The sequence below is a fragment of the Cebus imitator genome, unplaced genomic scaffold (genome assembly GCF_001604975.1).
Source record: "Cebus imitator isolate Cc_AM_T3 unplaced genomic scaffold, Cebus_imitator-1.0 Scaffold189, whole genome shotgun sequence".
In the NCBI taxonomy this organism is placed as follows: domain Eukaryota; kingdom Metazoa; phylum Chordata; class Mammalia; order Primates; family Cebidae; genus Cebus; species Cebus imitator.
Genome location: NW_016107504.1, coordinates 3,780,695 through 3,802,954, shown reverse-complemented (window position 1 = coordinate 3,802,954; position 22,260 = coordinate 3,780,695). Strand labels below are relative to the sequence as shown.

Below are 22,260 nucleotides of genomic sequence, written 5' to 3'. Positions count from 1 at the left end.
CAAAGTAATGTGTTCAGTGTAACTAAGCAGCACAGTGGCATCACCAGAATACCTGGATCAGCTGTTAAACAACAAACAGTGGCATGCTTTCAGTCTCCACCTACAATGCTGTGTTTCGATTAAAAGGTTACTGTACATTATATTTCATTTTTTTAAGGTGAGAAGACACAGAAACAATTGAAGGGCCAGGAAGTGGGTCCTATAAACATGACAAGGTGTTCTGCTGGATAGCTTTAAAAAAATATTTCCTCCAAAGTCATCTGCCTCATTAACAATGGTTTTTTTTTTTCTAAAACAACTCCATCAAAAAGTGGGTAAAGGATATGAACAGACACTTCTCAAAAGAAGACATTTATGCAGCCAACAAACATATGAAAAATAGCTCATCATCACTGGTCATTAGGGAGATGCAAATCAAAACCACAATGAGATACCATCTCACGCTACTTGGAATGGCGATCATTAAAAAGTCAGGAAACAACAGATATTTGGAGAGGATGTGAAGAAATAGGAATGCTTTTACACTGTTGGTGGGAGTATAAATTAGTTCAACCATTGTGGAAGACAGTGTGGCAATCCCTCAAGGATCTAGGACCAGAAATATCATTTGACCCAGCAATCCCACTATTGGGTATATACCCAAAGGATTATAAATCATTCTACTATAAAGACACATGCACACCTATGTTTACTGCAGCACTGTTCACAAGAGCTAAGACTTGGAACCAACCCAAATGCTCATCAATGATAGACTGTATAAAGAAATGTATAAAGAATACTATGCAGCCATAAGAAAGGATGAGTTCATGATGTTTCCAGGGACATGGTTAAAGCTAGAAACCATCATTCTCAGCAAACTAACGCAGGAACAGAAAATGAAACACTACATGTTCTCACTCATAAGTGGGAGTTGAACAATGAGAACTCATGGCCTGTCAGGGGCTGGGCGCTAGGGGAGGGATAGCACTAGGAAAAATACCTAAAGTAGATGATGGGTTAATGATGGGTTAATAGGTGCAGCAAACCACCATGGCACGTGTATACCTATGTAACAAACTTGCACATTCTACACACGTATCCCAGAACTTAAAGTGTAATAGGAAAAAAAAAAAGAAAGAAATAGCCATTTGTTTTACTAAGCCATTATATCTTTGGGTATACTTGCTAGAACACTTAATCTATCTAGCTGATACAGGCATTTTAGTTAGACATATTCTTTTATTTAATCTTTACAACCATTTTATGAAGTATGTACTAACATGCAATTTAAGAGATAAGGAAAATGAAGTTAAATTACTTGCTTGAAGTTGTGCAGTAAATGAATGAGTGATATGCTAACGGCCTAAGAAGATGTTTGCTACAGCCCCAGTCAAGCTATGCCCAAAGTAATCACTAGGCCTCATTGTTGATCTGGGGAGCAAATGTTTGCTGAAGCAGTAAAAATATCAAAATTTTCACTGGAACACCAAGGCTAGTTTATAAAATAACACCCTTCCTCTTTACCTTTTAACTGTCTATTTCTCTCATTCCATAACTCTATAAACAGCACTTTGTTGCCTGTCTTCTCTCTGTATTCATCATTTCCATGCAGCTCAGTTCTCATTCCCTATTATATTGATCCCCTTATTTATGAGACTAGAAAAGAATAATAATCAATGCTTTGAGGCCTCAGTATTTGTGCTTTTCAGGATAGAAGTGTTTCTGTTCAATAATTGCTTTTAAGTGTATTTCACTGAATACTGTAATGATGATCATCAAAGAAATAATACTAATAATGATAATAACAACAACTACTTATAATATTTCTAGGAACTACCCCTAATTAAGTAAAAGCCCTCCTTTGACCCAGTGCTCCTCTCCAGCTACCATCTCATTTCTTTGTTCCTGTTCGGAGTCAAGTGTTTCAACAGAGTTGTCTATACATACCATCTACAGGTCCCCATTAACTTTTCTTTTTTTTTTTTGTGACGGAGTTTCGCTCTTGTTACCCAGGCTGGAGTGCAATGGCGCGATCTCGGCTCACCACAACCTCTGTCTCCTGGGTTCAAGCAATTCTCCTACCTCAGCCTCCCAAGTAGCTGGGACTACAGGCGTGTGCCACCATGCCCAGCTAATTTTTGTATTTTTAGTAGAGACGAGGTTTCACCATGTTGACCAGGATGGTGTCGATCTCTTGACCTCGTGATCCACCCATCTTGGCCTCCCAAAGTGCTGGGATTATAGGTGTGAGCCACCCCTATTAACTTTTCAGTGCACTCTGGTATGAATTCTGGCCCTGCACGTCTAATGAAACTACGCATGTTATTGCAACATGCAACATGCACGTTGCCAAATCTAATAGACACTTATCTATCCTCATTTTATTTGAAATCCCTTCAATATTTAACATCATTAACCATTCTTTTTTCTTAAAAGATTTTCTTCTTTGGATATTGTGACACAACACAACACTCTGTTTTTTGTTTTTGAGATGGCATCTGACTCGTAGCCCAGGTTGGAATGCAGTGGCACCATATTGGCTCACTGCAACCTCCACCTCCCAGATCCCGGTTCAAGCAATTCTCCTGCGTCAGCCTCCCGAGTAGCTGGGATTACAGGCATGCACCACCATGCCCAGCTAATTTTTTTGCATTTTTAGTAGAGACAAGGTTTCACCATGTTGGACAGGCTGGTCTTGAAATCCTGACCTCGTGATCCGCCTGCCTTGGCCTCCCAAAGAGCTGGGATTACAGGTGTCAGCCACCATGCCTGGCCTGTGAGACAACACTCTGCTGTCTTTCCGATTACATCAGTTGCTACTCTTGTTTGGTCTTGTTGGCAGATTCATCCCAATATTGTGTTACCTCAGGACTCAATCCTGGTTTCCACTTTTTCTTTATGTCCCTTCTCTATGTTATGTTGTCCGGACCATGGCTTCTAATACTATCTGTATGCTAACTCCCAAATTTATTTATCTAGTCAAGAACTTTCATTTGAGCTCATGACATGCATATCTGTCTACCTATTTGATATCTCCATTTGCATATCTAGCGGACACCTTAAACTTATATTGCCAAGAAGTCTTTATATCTCCTGGACCTGTTCCTGTCCTTATTTTTTCCATGTCAATATGTCTTCACCACTTATTTGTTTATTCAAACCAGAAATATAGTCATAATCATAAATTCTTCTCTTTTCCTGACCTCAACAAAATATGTATCAGTAAGTCTTGTTGACTCTACCTCCAAAATTTACACAGAAAATATCCCTTCTTTTTATCTTACCTTCCCCCTCCTAGGTCCAGGTCTATCCTGAATTACCGAAGTCTCCTGACTGATCTCCTTATCTTTGCTCTGTTCTCCTCCATTACATTCTCCAAATACCAGCAAAACTGATCTCATTAAACTGTCCAGTGTCTTTCCATTGCTCTTTGAATAAAAGCCAAATTATTTATCATAGCTACGAATGATCCACTTCTGTACCTCAATAAGGAAACAGAAGACTTGAACAACACTATACACCAACTAGAATTAACATATACCCATACAGCATTCCACCCAATAACAGCAGAATACATAATCTTCTCATGTGCACACGAAAAATTCTTCAGGATAGACCATAAGCTAGGTCATAAAAGAAGCCTCAAAAAACTTAAAATAATTGAAATCACACCAAATATATTATCTACCACAGTGTAATGAAATTAGAAATAAACAATGGAAGGAAATTTGGGAAATTCACAAATATGTGGAAATTGAACAACACATTCCTAAATAACCAATAGGTCAAAATATCACAAGGGAAATTAGAAAATACTTTGGGACAAATGTAAACAAAACCACAAAATATCAAAACTTATGGGATGCAGCTAAAGAAGTGCTTAGAGAGAAAATGATAGCTATAATACCTATATTTCAAAAGAAGAAATAATTTAAATCAATAACCTAATCTGCCATCTAGGAAGTCAGATGAGCAAACCAAACACCAAGCAAACAGAAGGAAAGAAATAAAGATTAAAATAGAGATAAATGAAATACAGAATAGAAAAACAATAGGGAATGCAATCAAACCAAAAGTTGGTTCTTTGAAAAGAACGGAAAATTGACAAGTGTTTAGTTAGACAAGAAAAGGGAAAAGACTAAAATTACTAAAATCAGAAATGAAAGAAATTACTACAGACCTTACAGAAATAAGGAATTATAAGAGAATACTATGAGCATTTGTATGACAAGAAATTAGATAAACCAGATGAAATGAACAAATTCCTAGAAACACACAATCAAAACTGACTCAAGAAACAGAAAAATTTAACACACCTACAATAAATAACCAGATTGAGTCAGTAATAACAAAAACTCATTGAGGGAGAGGGGAGTCAGGATGGATAATAACTATTAAAATATAGATAGAAGGAATAAAATCTGTTATTTGATAGCACAACAGTCAACAATAATTTATTGTACATTTAAAAATAACTAAAAGAGTATAATAGGAATGTTTTTAATGCAAAGAAGTGACGAATGCTTCAGGTGATGCGTACCCCATTTTCCTGATGTGATTATGATATATTGTATGCTTATGTCAACATATCTCATATACTCCATAAATATATACACTATTAACACAAAAAAAATAAAATTAAAAAAATAAATTTAAAAACTCTCAACAAAGAAAAGCCCAGGACCAGCCAGATAGCCTCACTGGTAAATTCTCATTTAAAAAAGAATAAACACCAAATCCTTCTCAAGCTCTTCCAGAAAATAGAAGAAGAACGAAACTTGCCAAATCATTTACAAGACCAGCATCTTCCTGATGCCCAAACTAGACAAAAACACCACAAGAAAAGAAAACTCAGACCATTGAATGTATATATACTATGAATACAGATGTAAAAATCCTCAAAAATACTAGTAAATGGATCCAGCAACATACAAACAATAATTATACACCATGACCAACTGGAATTCATCTCAGGACTGGAAGGTTGGTTTACTTTCCCAAAATTAATATAAAGTATTAATTTTGTGGTATATTAAATATATCACAACAACAACATGAAGAACAAAAACCACATGATCCTGTCAATAGACACAGTAAAAGCATTTGACAAAAATCCAACCTGACATGATAAATTTAAAAAAAAACAAAACTCAACAAACTAGGAGTAGAAGGGACCTTCCTCAACCTAAGGACAGCTATGAAAAACTCACAGCTAATATCATACTTAATGCTAGAAGACAGAAACCTTTACCCATTATATCTGGAATAAGATAGAGATATCTGCTCTCATCAATTCTATTCAACATTGTACTAGAGGTTTTAGGCAAAGCAATTAAACAAGAGAAAAAAAATACATCCAGATTGTAAAGAAAGAAGTAAAATTATCAGATGACATGATCTTATGTACACAAAATACTAAGAAATCCAATAAAATACTATTAGCACTAATAAATGAGTTCAGCTAAGGTGCAAGATACAAGATCAAAATTATACAATGAGGCCCAATGTGGTGGCTCATGCCTGTAATCTCAGCACTTTGGGAGACCAAGGTGCGCAGATCACTTGAGGTCAGGAGTTCAAGACCAGCCTGGCCAATATGGTGAAAACCTATTTCTACTAAAAATGAAAAATTAGCTGGGTGTGGTGGCATGCACCTGTAGTCCCAGCTACTTGGGAGGTTGAAGCAGGAGAACTGCTTGAACCTGAGAGGTAGAGGTTGCAGTGAGCCAAGATCACGCCAACTACATTCCGGTCTGGGTGACAGAGGAAGACGCCATCTCAAAAAAAGAAAAAAGTACAATGAACAATCCCAAACTGAAATTAACGAAATGATGCCATCTTCAATAGCATCAAAAAGAATAAAATATTTAGGAATAAATTTAACAAAAGAAGTATAAAATTGTAATCCCAACTAAGACTTTGAAGGTAGAATTCTAAAATGGTATAGTCAATTTGGAAAACAGTCTGTAGTTCCTGAAAAGGTTAAGCACAGAGTTACAATATAACACAATAACTCCACCACTAGGTATATACCCAAGAGAAATGAAAACATACATCTAACAAAAACTTGTAAACAAATTTTCTTTGCAGCGTTATTCGTAACAACCAAAAAGTACCATCACCCAAATGTCAATCAATTGATGAATGTATAAACAAAATGTGGTATATCCATATAACAGTATACTGTTTGGCCATAAAAAGGAATGAAGTACTGGTAGATGCTACAACATGGAGAAACCTTGAAAACATTATGCAAACTGAAATAAACCAGACACAAAAAGGCAAATATTATATGATTCCACTTATATGAAATGCTTAAAATAGGCAAATCCATAGAGGCAGAAAGGAGGGTAATGGTTGTCTGGGGCTGAGGAGGAATCGGAAGGAATGGCGAGTAACTGCTAATGGGTATGCGGTGTCTTTTTTTAGGGTGATGAAACTGTCCACAACTGATTACGTTGAAGGTTGCATAACTCCACGAATATTCTAAAAATCATCGAATTGTAAAATTTAAATGGTGGACTATATCCTTTGTGAATTATATCTCAATAATGATAAGAAAAAAAGAACAAACCAGAGAATTCTGGAGGAGACAGCAGAGTGTAGCATGGGAAATTTCAAGCCCCTTACAAAAGCCATATGTTACCATGAGGTATCTTCAGTAGAAATAGCAGCTTGGGGTTTTAGAAGACCATCAAGTGGCATGAAAGAAATCTAGAATCCCTTGTGGAATCTTATGGAGGATGCAGAAGGTAGCTGAGGATTAAGCAGCAGCCTACTTACCAGGCAGTGGCTGTGGCATGAGGTGAATAGCCCCAAAGAAAAAGCTGTAGGGTGGATAGCCAAAGTCAGGGGCCAGATGGAGGATCTGGCTGAAGTTTGGAGGGTTAGCTGCACTACCAGGAGCTGCGGTAGGAATCCTGAATAGTAAGCAAAGAGAGATAACTGAGCTTCCTGACACAATCATTGTGCATTACTCATGCTGAGTGAATAAGTCACAAATAGTGAACATTTAAGCAATGGAAAGAGTGAGGCAAAATGAGCTATGCTTCAGCTGGAATCCAGCGAAGTTATGGGGATTGCATTTCTGCTCCTCAGTGCCATGAGTGAGTCTGAACTTTAAATTGATTATTTGTACAAAAAAGACTTTTAATTCAGAAAAATCTTTTATATTTTAATTGATAGTGTTAATCCTCACCCTCCAAACTGTATCTCCAACCAATTGGAATAGGTGTCCCAGAATACAATGAAATTAGTTAAACAGCTTTATTTTTATAATTAAATTTAGAGGTGAGGTCAGTTGGGTTCTATTATGTACATTTTCACACCCCAATATATGTACAGAAGCTAGTAGATGAATTAGTTTAAAAAGAGAGAAAAGAGAAAAACAGTCAAGTAAAGATTTTTCCAAACAATGGTAGACACCTTGTTCACAACTCCTCTAACTGCCCCAAATAACACTGCTTGATCATCTTCTTCCTAAAAAACCTTTTTCTCCAATCTACAACTAGCTAGCTTTGTTAATTCTTCCACATTCAGGGTAGATATTAGCATATCTAAATCTCATTAAGGAGTTTATAGAACTTTCTCTAAAGGAAATAGGTAGCAAAACAACATTCAATTAGTTTGCACTCCAGATGACAATAGAAGATGTAAACGAAACAACTAGAAAACAATCCAAGGTAGATCATGGTGCTTTGGCTCATAAACGTGTTCATTAGATAAAGAATTTTGGAAAGAAAGATCTGTTTTGTAATCAGAAAAACAAAAAACAGATTTACTGATTTGAATTGAAAAGTAGGTAAAGAATTTCAGTATTTACTCACATATTCATTCAAATATAAAAGGGAACTGATTACCACCTCCACCACAACAAGCATGTGCTATATGTGTGCAAGGTTAGATCAAAGTGGTAGCTAAGAATATTATATTCTGCAGTTGTTCAAGGATGACAGTTGAGAAAGTTTGATGACAGAGGATAAAAATAACACTTGTTTGGACATAAATGGCAGGCTTTTTTTCAATGAAATATGTGAATGTTCCCCCTTTTATCCACAACCCCAGAAACCCAAAATAATTTTGCAACATTAAGTTCACTACCTCATCGAATTATAATTATTTTTGATTTTCTGAAATGAAAATATAACTATGTTATAAACATGAGAATAAATTGAGGCAATGATAATATAAGTAACTATTGGGCTTAATCCAATTACTAGCTTTGCTGCACAGTAAATAATATGCATAACCTCTGTTCAAGTATTTTTTCCACCATTGTAAAACAAAGCCTTTGACAGGAGTTAGTTAATAGCAATTTAGAGCTGCCTCTAAATTGCAGAAATAAAAATGCTCACAATTTGAATGTGCTTTGTTGACAAAGGGACTATGGCCTATTTACCTTTTTTTTTTTTTTTAAAGTGGAATCTTCAGCTCCCAGATTGACAGTCAGTTACAAAGAGAGGAAGGCACCTTAAAGTTTCCTCTGGAGTGTATTATCACTGCATTCCAGTATCAGCAGTGGGTATAAACCGTGTGCTCTATCATACTTTTATCTTTATAATTCAAGTCAAGAGAATCCTGAGCAAGGTCGGTTTTCCTATCCACCCAGTGTGCACTTTGCATAGATTTTTAAAAAAATTCACAAAATTTGTTCTGTGGGTTTCGTTTATGTTTCAGTGAAATATGTTTCTTTTTATGGTGGTGACTTTGCAAGAAAACAAGGCCAGGAGAGGCATTTCCTCAAAGGCCTAAAGGAGACATTACCACCACCACCACCACCACTACTTGCCAAGGAATTTATAAAGCATCTTGAGGCTCAAGGTTAGTATGGGAGACCAGCCAGGCTCAGAAGTTAATACAAAGATAAAGGTTAGTGTTTTTCCCTCTTTTAGCCCACCAATACAACAAAGTACTTAAATAGTAACCCCCATCAGTCAGGTAATGATGTCTTTTCTACAATTATCATATTTGACTTTGTCTATTTTCTTTATGCTAGTGAGGTTTGGAATTAGAATTGAAAATCCTCTAGGGAAAAGCTATTTTTGTAATTCAGCTGGGGTGTCCTTGTCTTTGGGTTTTCCCATTGCATCAGTCCCTTAGCCTGGCAGGATAGCCATGATAGTGCTTTGTCTTTTAGATGAAATGCAGAACTAAGGACATGACTACTGGTGCTTATTAAAGATTCCTTGCTATTTTTCACAAGAGTAGGGGCGTTAGACTCTTGTCTACTGGCCAAATTCTATATTGGGAGATTACATTCTGCTTTCCTAAATTCCCCTAGCAGAAGCAGCCATCCATGATATCCTACTTTGCTTCCTGTGCTAAACTGTTGTGTGATGTCATTAAATGGCTCTGGATTTTTACTCAAGAAATGATCACTTTAGTGGAATGGGGAGTAAATCGGTACTTATTTTCTGATACTATATTCAATCTAGTTTCAAACAAATTAAAAGGTAGGCTGTTACACTTAAGGACAAAGTACAAAACAAAACACCTTAACGTACAAAACACTCTAACGTACTAGTTGTTGTGGTGCTTTAAAAGAAAAAAAAACCAAAAAACAATCTACTTTCTCTTCTGTAACATAGCCAAAAATATTAATGCATTTCTTTTACTCTATTAGTAGTTGACAATGAATTATTTGCTTCAAACATAAGGTTAATTCTAACAGTGATGAAGTTTGAGAGGATGAAATTACATATTGCCAACTGATTAAACTATCTCTTCTGTCTTTAGGCTGCATCTAACCATCCCAGACTTTCATTTGTCTATCTCATAAAAATATTTTTGGGCTGGGTGCTGTGACTCACGTCTGTAATCACAGCACTTTGGGAGGCCGAGGCGGGTGGACCACCTGAAGTCGGGAGTTTGAGATCAGCCTGGCGATCACGGTAAAACCCCATCTCTGCCAAAAAGTCAAAAATTAGCCGGGCGTGGGGGCAGGCACCAGTAATCCCAGCTACTCTGGAAGCTGAGGCAGGAGAATCACTTGAACCCAGGAGGCAGAGGTTGCAGTGAGCCTAGATTGCGCCATTGCACTCCAGCTTGGGCAAAAGAACGAGACTCCGTCTCAAAAAAACGAAAACAAAACAAGAAAAACCTCTTTTTGGAAGGAGATTTTTCATCTTTCCTTGATAACATATTTCAGTGTCTCTCAATTTTTCCATAAAAACTAAGTTTTTATTTGTGTTTAACCTTGGTTCCACCTGCTGGAGTGTAATGTCACTATCATTTGTTCATCATTAGCCTTGTTATAACATATTTTTAGTGAGAGGCAATATAGGATTATGGTATGGTTTTTGGAATCAGATATGCTGGCATTCCAGTGCTGGCTCTGTCTGTCACTTTCTGGGTGTGTGATGTTGGGCAAATTACTTCTGAGGTTTAATAGCTTCATCTGTGAATGAGTAACCTCAGAGCATCGCTCTGAAGATACAATGAGATAGTATCTTATTTTGAAGGATTATGGGGTAAGATGAGGCATGGTACAGGGCACCTAAAAAGTGTTCAATACATAGTACAAAAGCTATTTATCTGATGACATGCATGTATCTGACTTAATTCATAAACTCTTTAAGAGTGGGAGGCATACTTCCTGCGCATTCCCTGGATTTCAACAGAAGTGTAGTGTTGTGCACATAGTATGGTGCAGAGGCTCAATATTTACTGAAAGAATAAATTGTTTTGTTTTTATTCCCTGAGGGGAATGAACAGCCCCCAGCTACCTGCAAGATCCCACGCATGTAGATAAAAGGTGACAAAAATCAATCTGCAGTTTTTAAATATGCAGATACCTGACTTTATCTGGATGTTTTAGCATGGTGTAGATACAATGCAAATAACTTACACTTGCTATTTCTGTCAGGTTCATTTCTATGAATTTTAGCATTTGATTATTGTCATTATTTTTATTATTAAGCTGCACTTAGGCGCCCAGAAAGGGACTGACTCATATGCCTCCTCATCCATCCAAGCATTTAACTGAGAAATTTAAAAAATGAATATTAAGAGCTAATTATATACTTGAACAATATATTTCAATTTGTGACTAAGTACATTACCTTCCCTATTTATCTCTAAGATCTGATAACTACAGATAATATTTCTAATTGCTTTGTTTCCAAGCCAAGAAATAAAAACCAAAACCAGAAAAGTCCACCACTGCAAGTCCCAAAGCACAATTAGTATCTATCTTTGAACCAGTGAAGTATTGGTTAAGACTTTATTTTTAGCTTTTAAATCTTTACACGGGGCTAGGAGTGTAAGTCGGGGGAGCAACTACAAGATACATAGATTCAATCAGACTTGAATATTTGTCTATAAGGAAAGGAAATAGTATTACTTTTTTACCGTAATCTCGGAAAACCTCTGGTGTGTACTTAGGCTAGAATTAAAAACCGCAGCGTGGCCATTTCCCCGACTGCTTTGTACATACTTTACAGGGGCGGTCTCAGGTGTGGAGCTCCGGGCACCTGCTTGCTCACACTCAAACAGTTCAGAAACCTGTGTATTTGAGGCCGGGTGGCTCAAGTTCCACGTAAATGGCCTTAAGTGCCATTAATACTACGTGCAGCGGGGTCACTGAGCTGTGCTTTGGGACTTGGATGCTTACCTCGGACTTTCTCCTTTCTTCCCCCCTGCCCCCACTAGTTTCCCTTTCGTTCCTTCCTTCCCAGGCGTGCCCACCTCCTCCCTTTGCGCCCACTCGCCACTGCCTGACTCTTGTTTCCTTCACCTTCCTAATCGGCTTCCTGTCTTCCATCCTATGCCGGCCGCAGAGATTGAGATTGGGGCTGGGGCTGCAGCTCAGAAGCGGCACGAGTCGGGCTGGACAGGCGTGAGGCACCCAGCCGCGAAAGCGCGGGGCGCGCGCCGAGGCGGGGGCGCGCGCGGGGCAGCCGCGTGTCTAGGCAGACGGGGCCGGGAGCGGCGCGCGCGCGCCCCGCCAGCCTCTGGCGCGCCCCCGGCGGCCGGGGCCGCAGCGTGCTCGCCCCCGCCGCTAGCTCGCCTCACTTATGGGTCGGAAACGCTGCGTGGGGGAGACTGTTCCAAGATGGCGGCGGGTTGCTGCGGGGTGAAGAAGCAGAAACTGTCCAGTTCGCCCCCCTCTGGCTCCGGTGGCGGTGGTGGCGCCTCCTCCTCCTCCCACTGCAGCGGAGAGAGCCAGTGCCGAGCTGGGGAGCTGGGACTAGGAGGCGCCGGTACGCGGCTCAACGGGCTGGGAGGTCTAACCGGAGGAGGTAGCGGCAGCGGCTGTACCCTCTCTCCCCCCGAGAGCTGCGGCGGCGGCGGGGGGATCGCCCTGTCGCCACCAGCGAGCTGCGGAGTGGGGACCCTACTTTCTACCCCGGCCGCCGCCACCTCTTCCTCACCCTCCTCTTCGTCCGCCGCCTCGTCCTCATCGCCGGGCTCCCGGAAGATGGTGGTGTCAGCAGAGATGTGCTGCTTTTGCTTCGATGTGCTCTACTGTCACCTGTACGGATACCAGCAGCCCCGGACCCCCCGATTCACCAACGAGCCCTAGTGAGTACCGTGCCCTCTGCCGCCCTCTCCCTTGCGCTCGGGATGGGGCTCAGAGTTGAGGCAAAGTGCGAGTCCGCCTCCTGGCCGGCGGATGCCCCTGCCCTCTCGCTGCCCGGGTCCCCGGAGCCACTTAACTGAAGTAAGGGCACCCTCCGCTTTCTGCCCTCCGAGGCAGGCACCCCACACTTGGAGCAGGGTGCTGCTTGCAAGGGATGGCCCCGGGGCTCCCAGAGGTGTTAGCTTTCTCTTTGCGATAACTTCGAGGAGTTTTGACTCTTTCCTTATCTCCTTAACCACCCCCACCACCCCTCACCCTGCAGGGGTTTTGGAGATCTGGGTTGTTACTCAAGGTGTCGACCTCTCCTCACTTTGGTTTCCATTACCCCAAGTGAAAGCCCCGCCAGTATTCCCGCCCCGCGTACCTTGCACATGGAGAACTACTATCCCATTGCAGGGCGAAAAATAACAACTATGCAACTTCTGTTAGTGATGGAACTTAGCTCTGGAGCTTGTGAGAAGGTTACCCATCTTTTCCTCTGGATTTCCTTGTGCCCTAGGGAACGGGGAGGTTTCTTAAAACACATTTTCCCTTACTACCTATTTTTATCCAAATACACCCGTTAAAATCTGTTTCTCGTGTAGCGAGCGCACTGCCGGCTTCCTCACATTTGAAGAGACCTTTCTTTTTTTTCATTCCACCGCCTGGGTAATAGCTCATTCAAAGAGAGCTGTCCCCACAGAGCCACTGTCAGTTTGTACATTAAGCATGCATTCGCTTTTGTGTTGATTTCACTTTTTAAGAAATCCATGTTATACTCGACGATTTCAAAACAGTTAAATAGTAACTGTGTAGGAATTGTTATGGTTTCCTTTGGTTTTGTACCTCAAATTATTTTACCCTTCAAGTGTGTGGTTGAAAAATTTTAAGAAAGCACTGTTACAACTAAAAGCCAGGTTAATTCTAATCCCTGTCCATTTGGATGTGTGGGAGATGGGGCATATGGTTTATTTTTAATGTGTAAACTGAGTGTAAACTGACTTTTTGAGTTAAATGCTAGACAGAATGTAAAGACCAAGAGAGGGCAGAATGAGAAAAAGTGCAATTGCTTTTATTTGAGTACTTAGCATCAACAAGAATAATAATACAGAAAAATTTCAGTGAAACTCGTACTGAAAGACTTCAGCCCCTTTTCCAGCTACGACAAGTGTGCCTTGTCCCCATATCATAAATACCTGGATTGATGTTCTTTTAAAATTGCTCCTTTTCATTTTGTGAGATTAGAGGATTGGACTACTATTGGATAAGTATAAACACTTCTGCCTAGACTAAAATATTAAATTAATATGTAAAGTGGAAATTACAATAAAGTGTCCTGGAAATTGTGCATTTGTACTGTTTGTTTTCTTTGGCTTTTATGCTTTAAATGTCTTTAATTTTGTATGACTCTTCTGTGGTCTGTGCATTTTCTTTTAGACTTGGTTAATCTTTGGGCATTGGTTCATGAGAAGTGCAAGAAAGAGCATCCAGGAGAACACTTTGTCCAGTAAATATCTTTATACATTTCATAGTGTTAATTCTAGACGCTTAAATCCTAAGTCCACACCTTTATTTAGCCAATTAATTTTTTTGGTTAAGAAGCAAAATTCATTTTGAAAAGACTGCCATGTAAAAAAATCTGTGAAATATTTATTAGTTTGAGTCACTTATTTGTGACTTTCCTGCCTTCTCTTGGATGTCTGTGATGTATTAAAGCTAGTCCTGGGATGATACTTAGGTTGGCTCTGCAAAGTCATGGGACTGCAAAAATTCACTCCTGTTTAGTTCTTGAGCTCTTACATGAGTTTGGCAAAGGCTGTTTTAGTATTCACGCTCCATTGCTCCAAAGCATATGAGAACACACTTTCAGGAGGTGCTATTTTCACACATTTTAAAGTGAGTTTGGGTTAACTCAATGACTATAACAAGAATTTTAAAAGGAAAGTGAGCTTGACCAGTTCATACAGAAAATGCTTTTGAAAATATCATTTTAACAGTAGCCACTTTGCACACGTATTCTCTTCAAATACCCCAGCCCCTGGAGTTCTTTTTCATGGAATTAAACAGATGATAGGACACACTTTTGACCAGCCCCTGGAGTTCTTTTTCATGGAATTAAACAGATGATAGGACACACTTTTGACCACTGTGGATATGTTGAAACAGTGGTGGAAGAATAATAACTATTATTATTTAGCAGACCTTGAATATGTCGTGTATTCTATAAAACAGCTAATTTAGAGTAGACACTGAACATGACCAAGTGGAGAATGAAAGTTCACATAAGTGGAAAGTGGACTGCCTTATTTCCATTTATCTTCAATTCATGTTTGAGGTGTACTGTGGAAAATTCAGGAAAACTTGTTGATTATGGGAGGGAAATAACTAAGCATTTAAGAGTGCCTTAGTAACTACCACACATTTGTCTTTCTGTTTTACATTTAACAGCATTGTGTACTTACTAGTGTGGGTTTATCCTAAGTGCCATAAGACATAAATAGATATATTGGGATTTTTTCTCTCAGTGATTATCATGTCATGAGCAGTGTATTTCAGGTCCTGTCTCTGTCCACCAGAAGATGCGCTTTTGACAATTTTAACTGTTCATGTAAAAGCACACTCTTTTCATCCATCTCCACAACCTTTCTCTCAATGTCTGTAACTGGTGAAATCCTCATTTTCTAAGTTTAGAAGTTCTAGACCCATCAGTTAGTTATCCTTCCACTCTGAAAGATTATTGGAAATTTCAAGTCATCTATATGTTTCAGTATCGAGGGGATGTCAATATATGAACAGGCTATATAGATACAAATTCTTAACTGTTGCTGCCATTTTTTAAGTACCTACCCAATTGCAGAGAGCATTGTACAGGCAGGTTTGTGCACAGAAATCCGGTTCAAGACATGAGGAAAACTTTACTGCATTTTGCTATTCAAACTCAGAGCTCTTGGATTTATGTCAGTGAGCCCAGATAGCTATTTTTTAGGAACCTGTTTGCTACTATAAAGGGATCCACTGTGCCGAGTGTTGAGCCAGTTAGACTCTAGAGCAGCCATTCTTAACCTTGCTGCACATTGGAGTCACTGGGAAGTTATTAAAAATATGGATGCCTGAGTCCCAACCCCAGAGATTCTGATTTAATTGGTCTTGGATGGGGCCTGGGAATCAGGATTAGTAAAAGCTCCCCAGGTGAGTTTAATGTGCAGCCAAGGTGGCGAACCACTGGTTACATTCTACTGAATCTTTCTCTTGAGATTTGGATTAATTTGGTCTAGGGTAATGCCTTGGAATCTGTATTTTATGAGCACCCTGGGTAATTTCAGTAAACAACTGATTTGAGAAGCTCTTGCATTGTAGTCTGCAGAAGACATCACCTTAGCAATTGTTACAAATGTAGGCTCTCAGGCCCTGCCTTAGACTTGTTGAATTCGAATCTGCATTTTAACAGGCTCCCCAGGTGATTCTTCTGCACATTAAAGTTTAAGGAGGACTGGTTCCCAAACTTTGGAGTACATCATAATCTGTAGTGCTAGTTAAAACACAAGTTGCTGGGCCCCATTCCCAGAGTTTCTGATTCAGTTGGTGTGGGGTGGGGCTGTGAATTTGCATTTCTAACAAGTTCCCTGGTGATGCTGATGCTACAGTTCCCAGGGCCACATGTTGAGAACCACTGGGCTAGAGAGAAGTGAGGACCTGAATGAGTACTTCAGCGACTATAATGGAAAGGCAATTTTCAAGGCCATTTTTCAGTATAAAACTTCCTGCTTCTGTGTCATTATGCTTTAGCATGTTCATTCTAACTTAGCACCGTGGAGATTGAGTGTTGCCAAGAGTCTGAGGTTCTTGGGATGGTTTTAGCTGAGGGGTGAGGGTGACTCTTGGAAACCCGTGGTATGATTTTAGGTCCTTTTTCAGAAATTGTTAAATGTAAGATATACATTTTAGGAGTTAAAAACATTACAAATATGATACCTTAAGGTCAATAGTATTGATTTTAATAAGTAAAGCCCCCTTTGTTCCCATAAAAATGCTCTTATGATTCTTTCTTTCACTAACGTCTTGTGAAAAGATTTTAAAAGCTTTTGTGTGTGCTTATGGTTGCTGGATTTCATTTTAAGACTTTCCCACTGTAACAAAAATATAAAAGGATTCTGCTAAGGCATTGGGACTGTTTAGTCTTGTATCTTTAATGCTGCTGCGTGTCACGTTACTTGAACTTTTTATTTTAATCATCTTACCACCTTTGAAGTTAACATAATACTACATTTTGTATAGACCATAGCACAGAGAAGATTCTTTATTGTTAAAATACATCAATAAGTGTGGTTTTAAATTGCAATGAATAAAATGTATTTTAAAAAAAATCCACTCCCAAACATGCAGATTTTGAGACTCTGATGAGGTGTTTGAACAGTTAACTCTTTATCATCTTGCCACAGTAGTCAAGTTACTGTTTTTCAGTGTGCTTGGGAGGAATTGGGTTGTATTGGGAGTAGGCACTTTCTTTCACCAGAACTGTAGTAATCCTATTGCACTATCAAAAAGATGATTTGATAGTGCAGCTCAGGTTAAAGTGATATTAAATTTGCATTTTATACATAAGTTATTGTATTTTTATTATATGCTTTTTGATGAAGATTGACCAGAATAACCAGAAGATGTATCTGTCTGTTGCGCATAATGCCATGAAGTCATGACAGATTTCCTTATCCATACTAACATAATGGTACTAACTTGCATTCTTTTGTCATAATGCATAGTTTTTCTTATAAAAGAAAAACACTATCAGAAAAATTGTTGAGTCTTTTAAGATAAAATATGGTGGTTTTTTAACAGTGTTGATTCCCATTAGAAGACAATCTGATGTTGTATATTACTGATAGAAAAGAAGGCAGGCATGTCCCCAGTTGTCAGTTGTTCTGTAAAAGCCCTCAGTGACTGAGCTAGAAGGATGGAGAAATATAAATCACAAAATTGTTTTTATATCCATGCATAAAGGTATATGTGGGACAAGGTATATTTAGTTAAAAAGACAATGCTTATTTTGCCTTCTCCCTCATATGGCCAAAGGGAGTGATAATTTAGCCCATAATTTTTCTTGCTTATGAATTATGTTTGTGCTGCATTCAGGTTTCAGTTAGCGGGTGGCAGCCAAGTAGGAATCTCTGCTGAAATCTCTCAGTCCAATGGGAAGAAAGACCACTACTGAAAAAGTGAAAAATGGTCTGTTACCCATGCATGAGTTGTTTTCCTAAGTATGTGTTTCTCAGGCACATGCTAATATTTGTGGTGTTGCCTTTTTAAAAACTGTATGCTTTTTGAAACAATTTGTGTTATAAACACTAAAACCTTTAGCTTCAGTGGATTATATTTTTGAAGTGAGTTGCATTTCCTATTTATAGACAATTTTACTTTTTGAGAATTTATGTGTGAAACACTAAAACTTGTGTAATGAGATTAGTCAGTTCCCAAGTTTTCCTGATTTCAATAGGCATTATTCTGTACTCTCGAAGTCACACATGCTTGTCTGTTATAAAGTAGCACAATAACCAGGGCTTTTACATTTAAATTTTGTTAAATAGTCTCTTTTTCAAACTTGTGTAATAATGTCTCTTTTTGATACTGTTCTGAATCAATTAAGCTAAGTGAGGACCAGCAGTAAAACCCAGTGTCTGCCAAGAATGGACCCTCAATGTGTAAGCTGTCTTTCCACAATCAGTAATTGGGCAGTTGCTCACAAGACACTGGAGACAGTGTGGGAAACCAGTGGTTGTGTAGGTGGGAAGAGTAGATTCCCAACAGTAAACTTATTTAGAGTTTAGCTTCTGTAGTTAGTGTTGCTAAGAGCAAAAATGACCCACAGCTTATGTAGTATAAAGAAAAGAACCCGAAGGAAGAACTACAGTGTAATAGTATAGTTGGTTGGGTGGAGCATATTTTATGTTCGGTCCAACTATAAGTGGCATCTTTTGTATCAAGTGTGGGTGTATTTTCTACAGCTCTTAGTGTTTCATACATTCATACTTGCTCAAAGTTAAAAATGTTAGTGTTGAATAGCTGAGTGGAAATTATATGTCATTGGAAAAAAACCCTGTTTTTATAAAAAAGCATATACATTATCCTAAGTTCCATGGTTGGAAACCAAAAAATAGAAGAAGTAGTCCTATCCTCACAGAGCTTACAGTCCTGTTCAAGATATGATACCATTATCAAAGTTGCTTGAAATACTTACAAAGCAATATATACATGATTGTAGATTAATAAAATAGACATAAAATACATATGCATGGAAATGACACGGAATAAAGGAGTGGTCAAGGAGAAGGCTATAGAGAAGGAATAACTGGAACTAAGTTTTTAAATGGAGGAGGTACAGAAATTATTGGTAGAGTCTGTTTGACCAGTAAATCTTGAAGTCTTACTAGGTTGTTCTTAAACCCATTGCTGTCACCACCACACCCCTTGCCACAGTACTTGGGGATTCCCAGCAGCTGTCTTCAGTCAGCAACTTGCACTCTCAGCATTCTTCATACCACTCCCCTTGTTCTGGTCTCTAAGATCATAAAACTTAAAGGAAATTAAAAGTAGCCTTCATGTTGAGAATCCTCTGGGGAAGCTGGATAAGAGATCTTGCATCTGCTTATATAGTTTCTTGTATTAGGAAGAGAACAGGATTTGTAGAAGAGTCCTTTAGAGTATAGATGAATTGGGAGAAGAGTCTCAGGATAGGGGAGACTAGGCTTAAGGTTATGAGGGCAGTAGGAAAACTGGCATTGGGAAGTGAAAAAGCCACCCCAGGGGCAGAGTTTGTGAATATAGGAATGTTGCAAAATTAAGAATTGGAAGAAGTTATCAGCATATGCAAGGGCTTGTACTGTAGGGCCAGGTTTTGTGTAGGAGTGGAAAGATTGTAGCTCACCTGTTTTTGGCTTCCATCATTGCCTCTTCTTTTCTTGGCTCTGTGCCTAGCTATTCTTCTGCTCAGGAAAAGTTTGTTAAACAGCTCTGTTGGAATGGCTATAAAATTTGATCACACATATAAGAATTCTCCTCCCCTTTCCCTCTTCACCTATTCCCAACTGTATCTAATTTGGGAGAAAGGATGAGAAGACACATTGGTTTATAGAATTTGTATCAAATATAAAGGTAGCTGGAATAGTTTTTAGGTGAGGACCTGTGATTAGGTGACTACACAAGCATAGAGAGGCACTGCAGGAAAACAAAACAAAATAAAACAAAACAAAACAAAACAAAAAACATTCTGGTTGCTTGGCAGAAGTGAAAGAAGAGAGGCTTTGAAGATAATTCAGAGTTCCTAAGCCTGAGGAACCATGAGGATGGTGGTGCCATTAAAAAACGTGGAGGGAATATGGAAAGAAACAAATGGTTGGGCAGATGAAGTCACATTTCTTACTATGTGTAGTTCCAAGTGTTGGAGTTTATAAAATGTTACTTTTTGAATTAGCAGAACACAGAGAAGCAACAGAACTATTGTGATATTTTGGTTGGTCCTTTGGATCACTCCCCCACCTTGTGACTTTGAACTGCTCAGATAAGTTGATATCAGTGACAGTTTTCAGCTTTGTGTTGCTAGTAAAAGTACCTGGCAGACCGTTGGCTTTCTTTAAAGTAGGTTTTTACATTTTCTCAGTCTTCAGACTTATCAATTTGTAAAGCAGGCAGTGATCTTTACATTTTCTTATGTGTATATCATAGCACAGCCTTGAGCAAAATAAAGCCTCATGGCAGACCATTCAGGAACTCATAGTTTTAGAACTTAAAGGAAATTTTTGAAGGACTAGAAGTGCCTTTTGGTACGAGATTCTAGGTTGTGTGTCCTCAAGCTTAGAAAGTAAAATAGACGGAATCAAGCTGGATCTGTTTTGCAGCTTTGTTCAGTGATGAAGGATGGGTGTTATGAACTGATGGGATCAGCAATATTGCTTTAGGATCTTTGCGATCTTCAGTAGATGGGCAAAAGTGAAAAGTTCTGCTTGAGTACAGGCCTACTAATATTAATTTTTTTTCAATAAGGTCTGTGATAGTCTTGATGATTCTTGCCTTTCCCTACCTGTTTCATTTTACAGATAATCCACATTGTGACCCAAAGCCACATGCAGTGCTGGGAGAGCACAGTTGACTGTATTATGCAATATCCTGCCAGAAGATGCTGACCAGTTCTCTAGTAATGGAAAGTAGTGAGATTGAATTAACAGCCTCTATGGTTCACCTTGCTGTTCCATATACTTTCACTGTGATTTGTAAGGATATTACATACAACTTTAGTAACATATTTTCTATTGAGATCTAGGATTGCTGCAAGGTGGTGACATTAGATTCTCTGCTTTGCTTTAGGTGTTAGTGGATCTTTGAGTCATTCTTATAGGATGGAATCTGTGAAAAATTGGTTTTGATGCTGTTAGCCTAGGGGTCCCACAGCACTGTATCTGCCTCAAAGAAATTCTTATGGGCTAGTGGGCTAGTTACATTAGTGTGTTTCTTTTCTGTGACATCGTTATTGCTTATAGTAGCCTAACAACCACACGGTTAGGTTTAGGTGGTTTGGGGTGCAAATAAGTTATACAGCTGGTAAAATTTGGGCCTCAGTACACAATTCATTGTAGCAAGGCAAACACTTTGTGTATGCTGATTTTGAACAACACTAAAGTGTTTAGATTGATGGGTGCTTTTTACATCCTTTTTATGTGGTAATTAGAAGATGGCATTGGTGATTTATTCACTAAAGAAGAATCTCATGAAGTCTTGGCCTTTCTTCCATGAGTAGGTGTTCTCAACATACTTCATGAGTTTTCCCCATGATAACGACAAAAACAAATTAAAAACCAAACTTGTCACAGCTTCTTTTGCATTAAAACAAAACAAGTCAATAAAAAATTTGCCACTAGCTTGACTGGGTACTTGATTTTGTGGAACAGCTCTTTGATGTTAGGTAGGCACTGAGGAAGTCAGTAGTTAAAATTTTTTGTTGAGTTCACAGATCCATCTACCCCACACTCTTCTACTTGTCCACTCAAAAAACCTTCACAAGAACAAAAAGGGATGATATACTATTTCTCTGACACTAATGAGGTGGATGATGTGTGGTTTGTGGTATACTTTACTCCACAAACTCCTCCAACTATTAACCTGTCAGGGAAGTTTTTTTGTGGGACTTGGCTCTCCCACATTGTAGGCATTGGCTTTGTGGAGAAAGAGAGTCACCTGGGGCTTGAGGCAGGGACAGAGGGCATACAGGAATAGGGGAGGGAGTAAAATGAATTGTATTCAAGTGAGGTAAAGCATGGATTCAGGGCAGAAAAGGGAGATTGAGCATCTGATCTGGAGCAGGAGTGCTCCAAGGGACATGTTTTACATTATAAAAACTTAGATATCCCTCCTTTAGGACAAATGGCCACAACATTCTTGTTAAAAAAATAATTCTTCTGGCCTGGTGCTGTGGCTCACGCCTGTAATTCCAGCACTTAGAGAGGCCAAGGCAGGAGGATCGCTTGAGCCCAGTAGTTCCAGACCAGCCTGGACAACATAGTGAGACCCTATTTCTACAATTATATATTTTTAAAACTTGGCATAATGGCACGCACCTGTAGTCCCAGCTACCTGGGAGGCTGAGGTGGGGGGATTGCTTGAACCCAGGAGGTTGAGGCTGCATTGAGCCGTGATCGCACCACTGAACTCCAGCCTGGATGACAGAGTCAGACCCT

The 22,260-nt window shown here is 39.1% G+C and overlaps 1 protein-coding gene across 2 annotated transcripts in view; it reads left to right on the top strand.

Moving 5' to 3' along the window:
* The first annotated feature begins 11,869 nt into the window (after positions 1 to 11,869).
* The window catches only part of AMMECR1 (AMMECR nuclear protein 1), a 126,003-nt gene continuing 115,612 nt past the window's right edge, over positions 11,870 to 22,260 (top strand). Inside the window, exon 1 of one of the 2 annotated variants that reach the window (XM_017546499.1) lies at positions 11,870 to 12,501. In XM_017546499.1, the coding sequence (XP_017401988.1) occupies positions 12,032 to 12,501 (470 nt within the window). In that variant the 5' untranslated portion in view covers positions 11,870 to 12,031. The remainder of the gene's footprint in view (positions 12,502 to 22,260) is intronic. The other variant, XM_037744976.1, reaches the window with a different exon arrangement.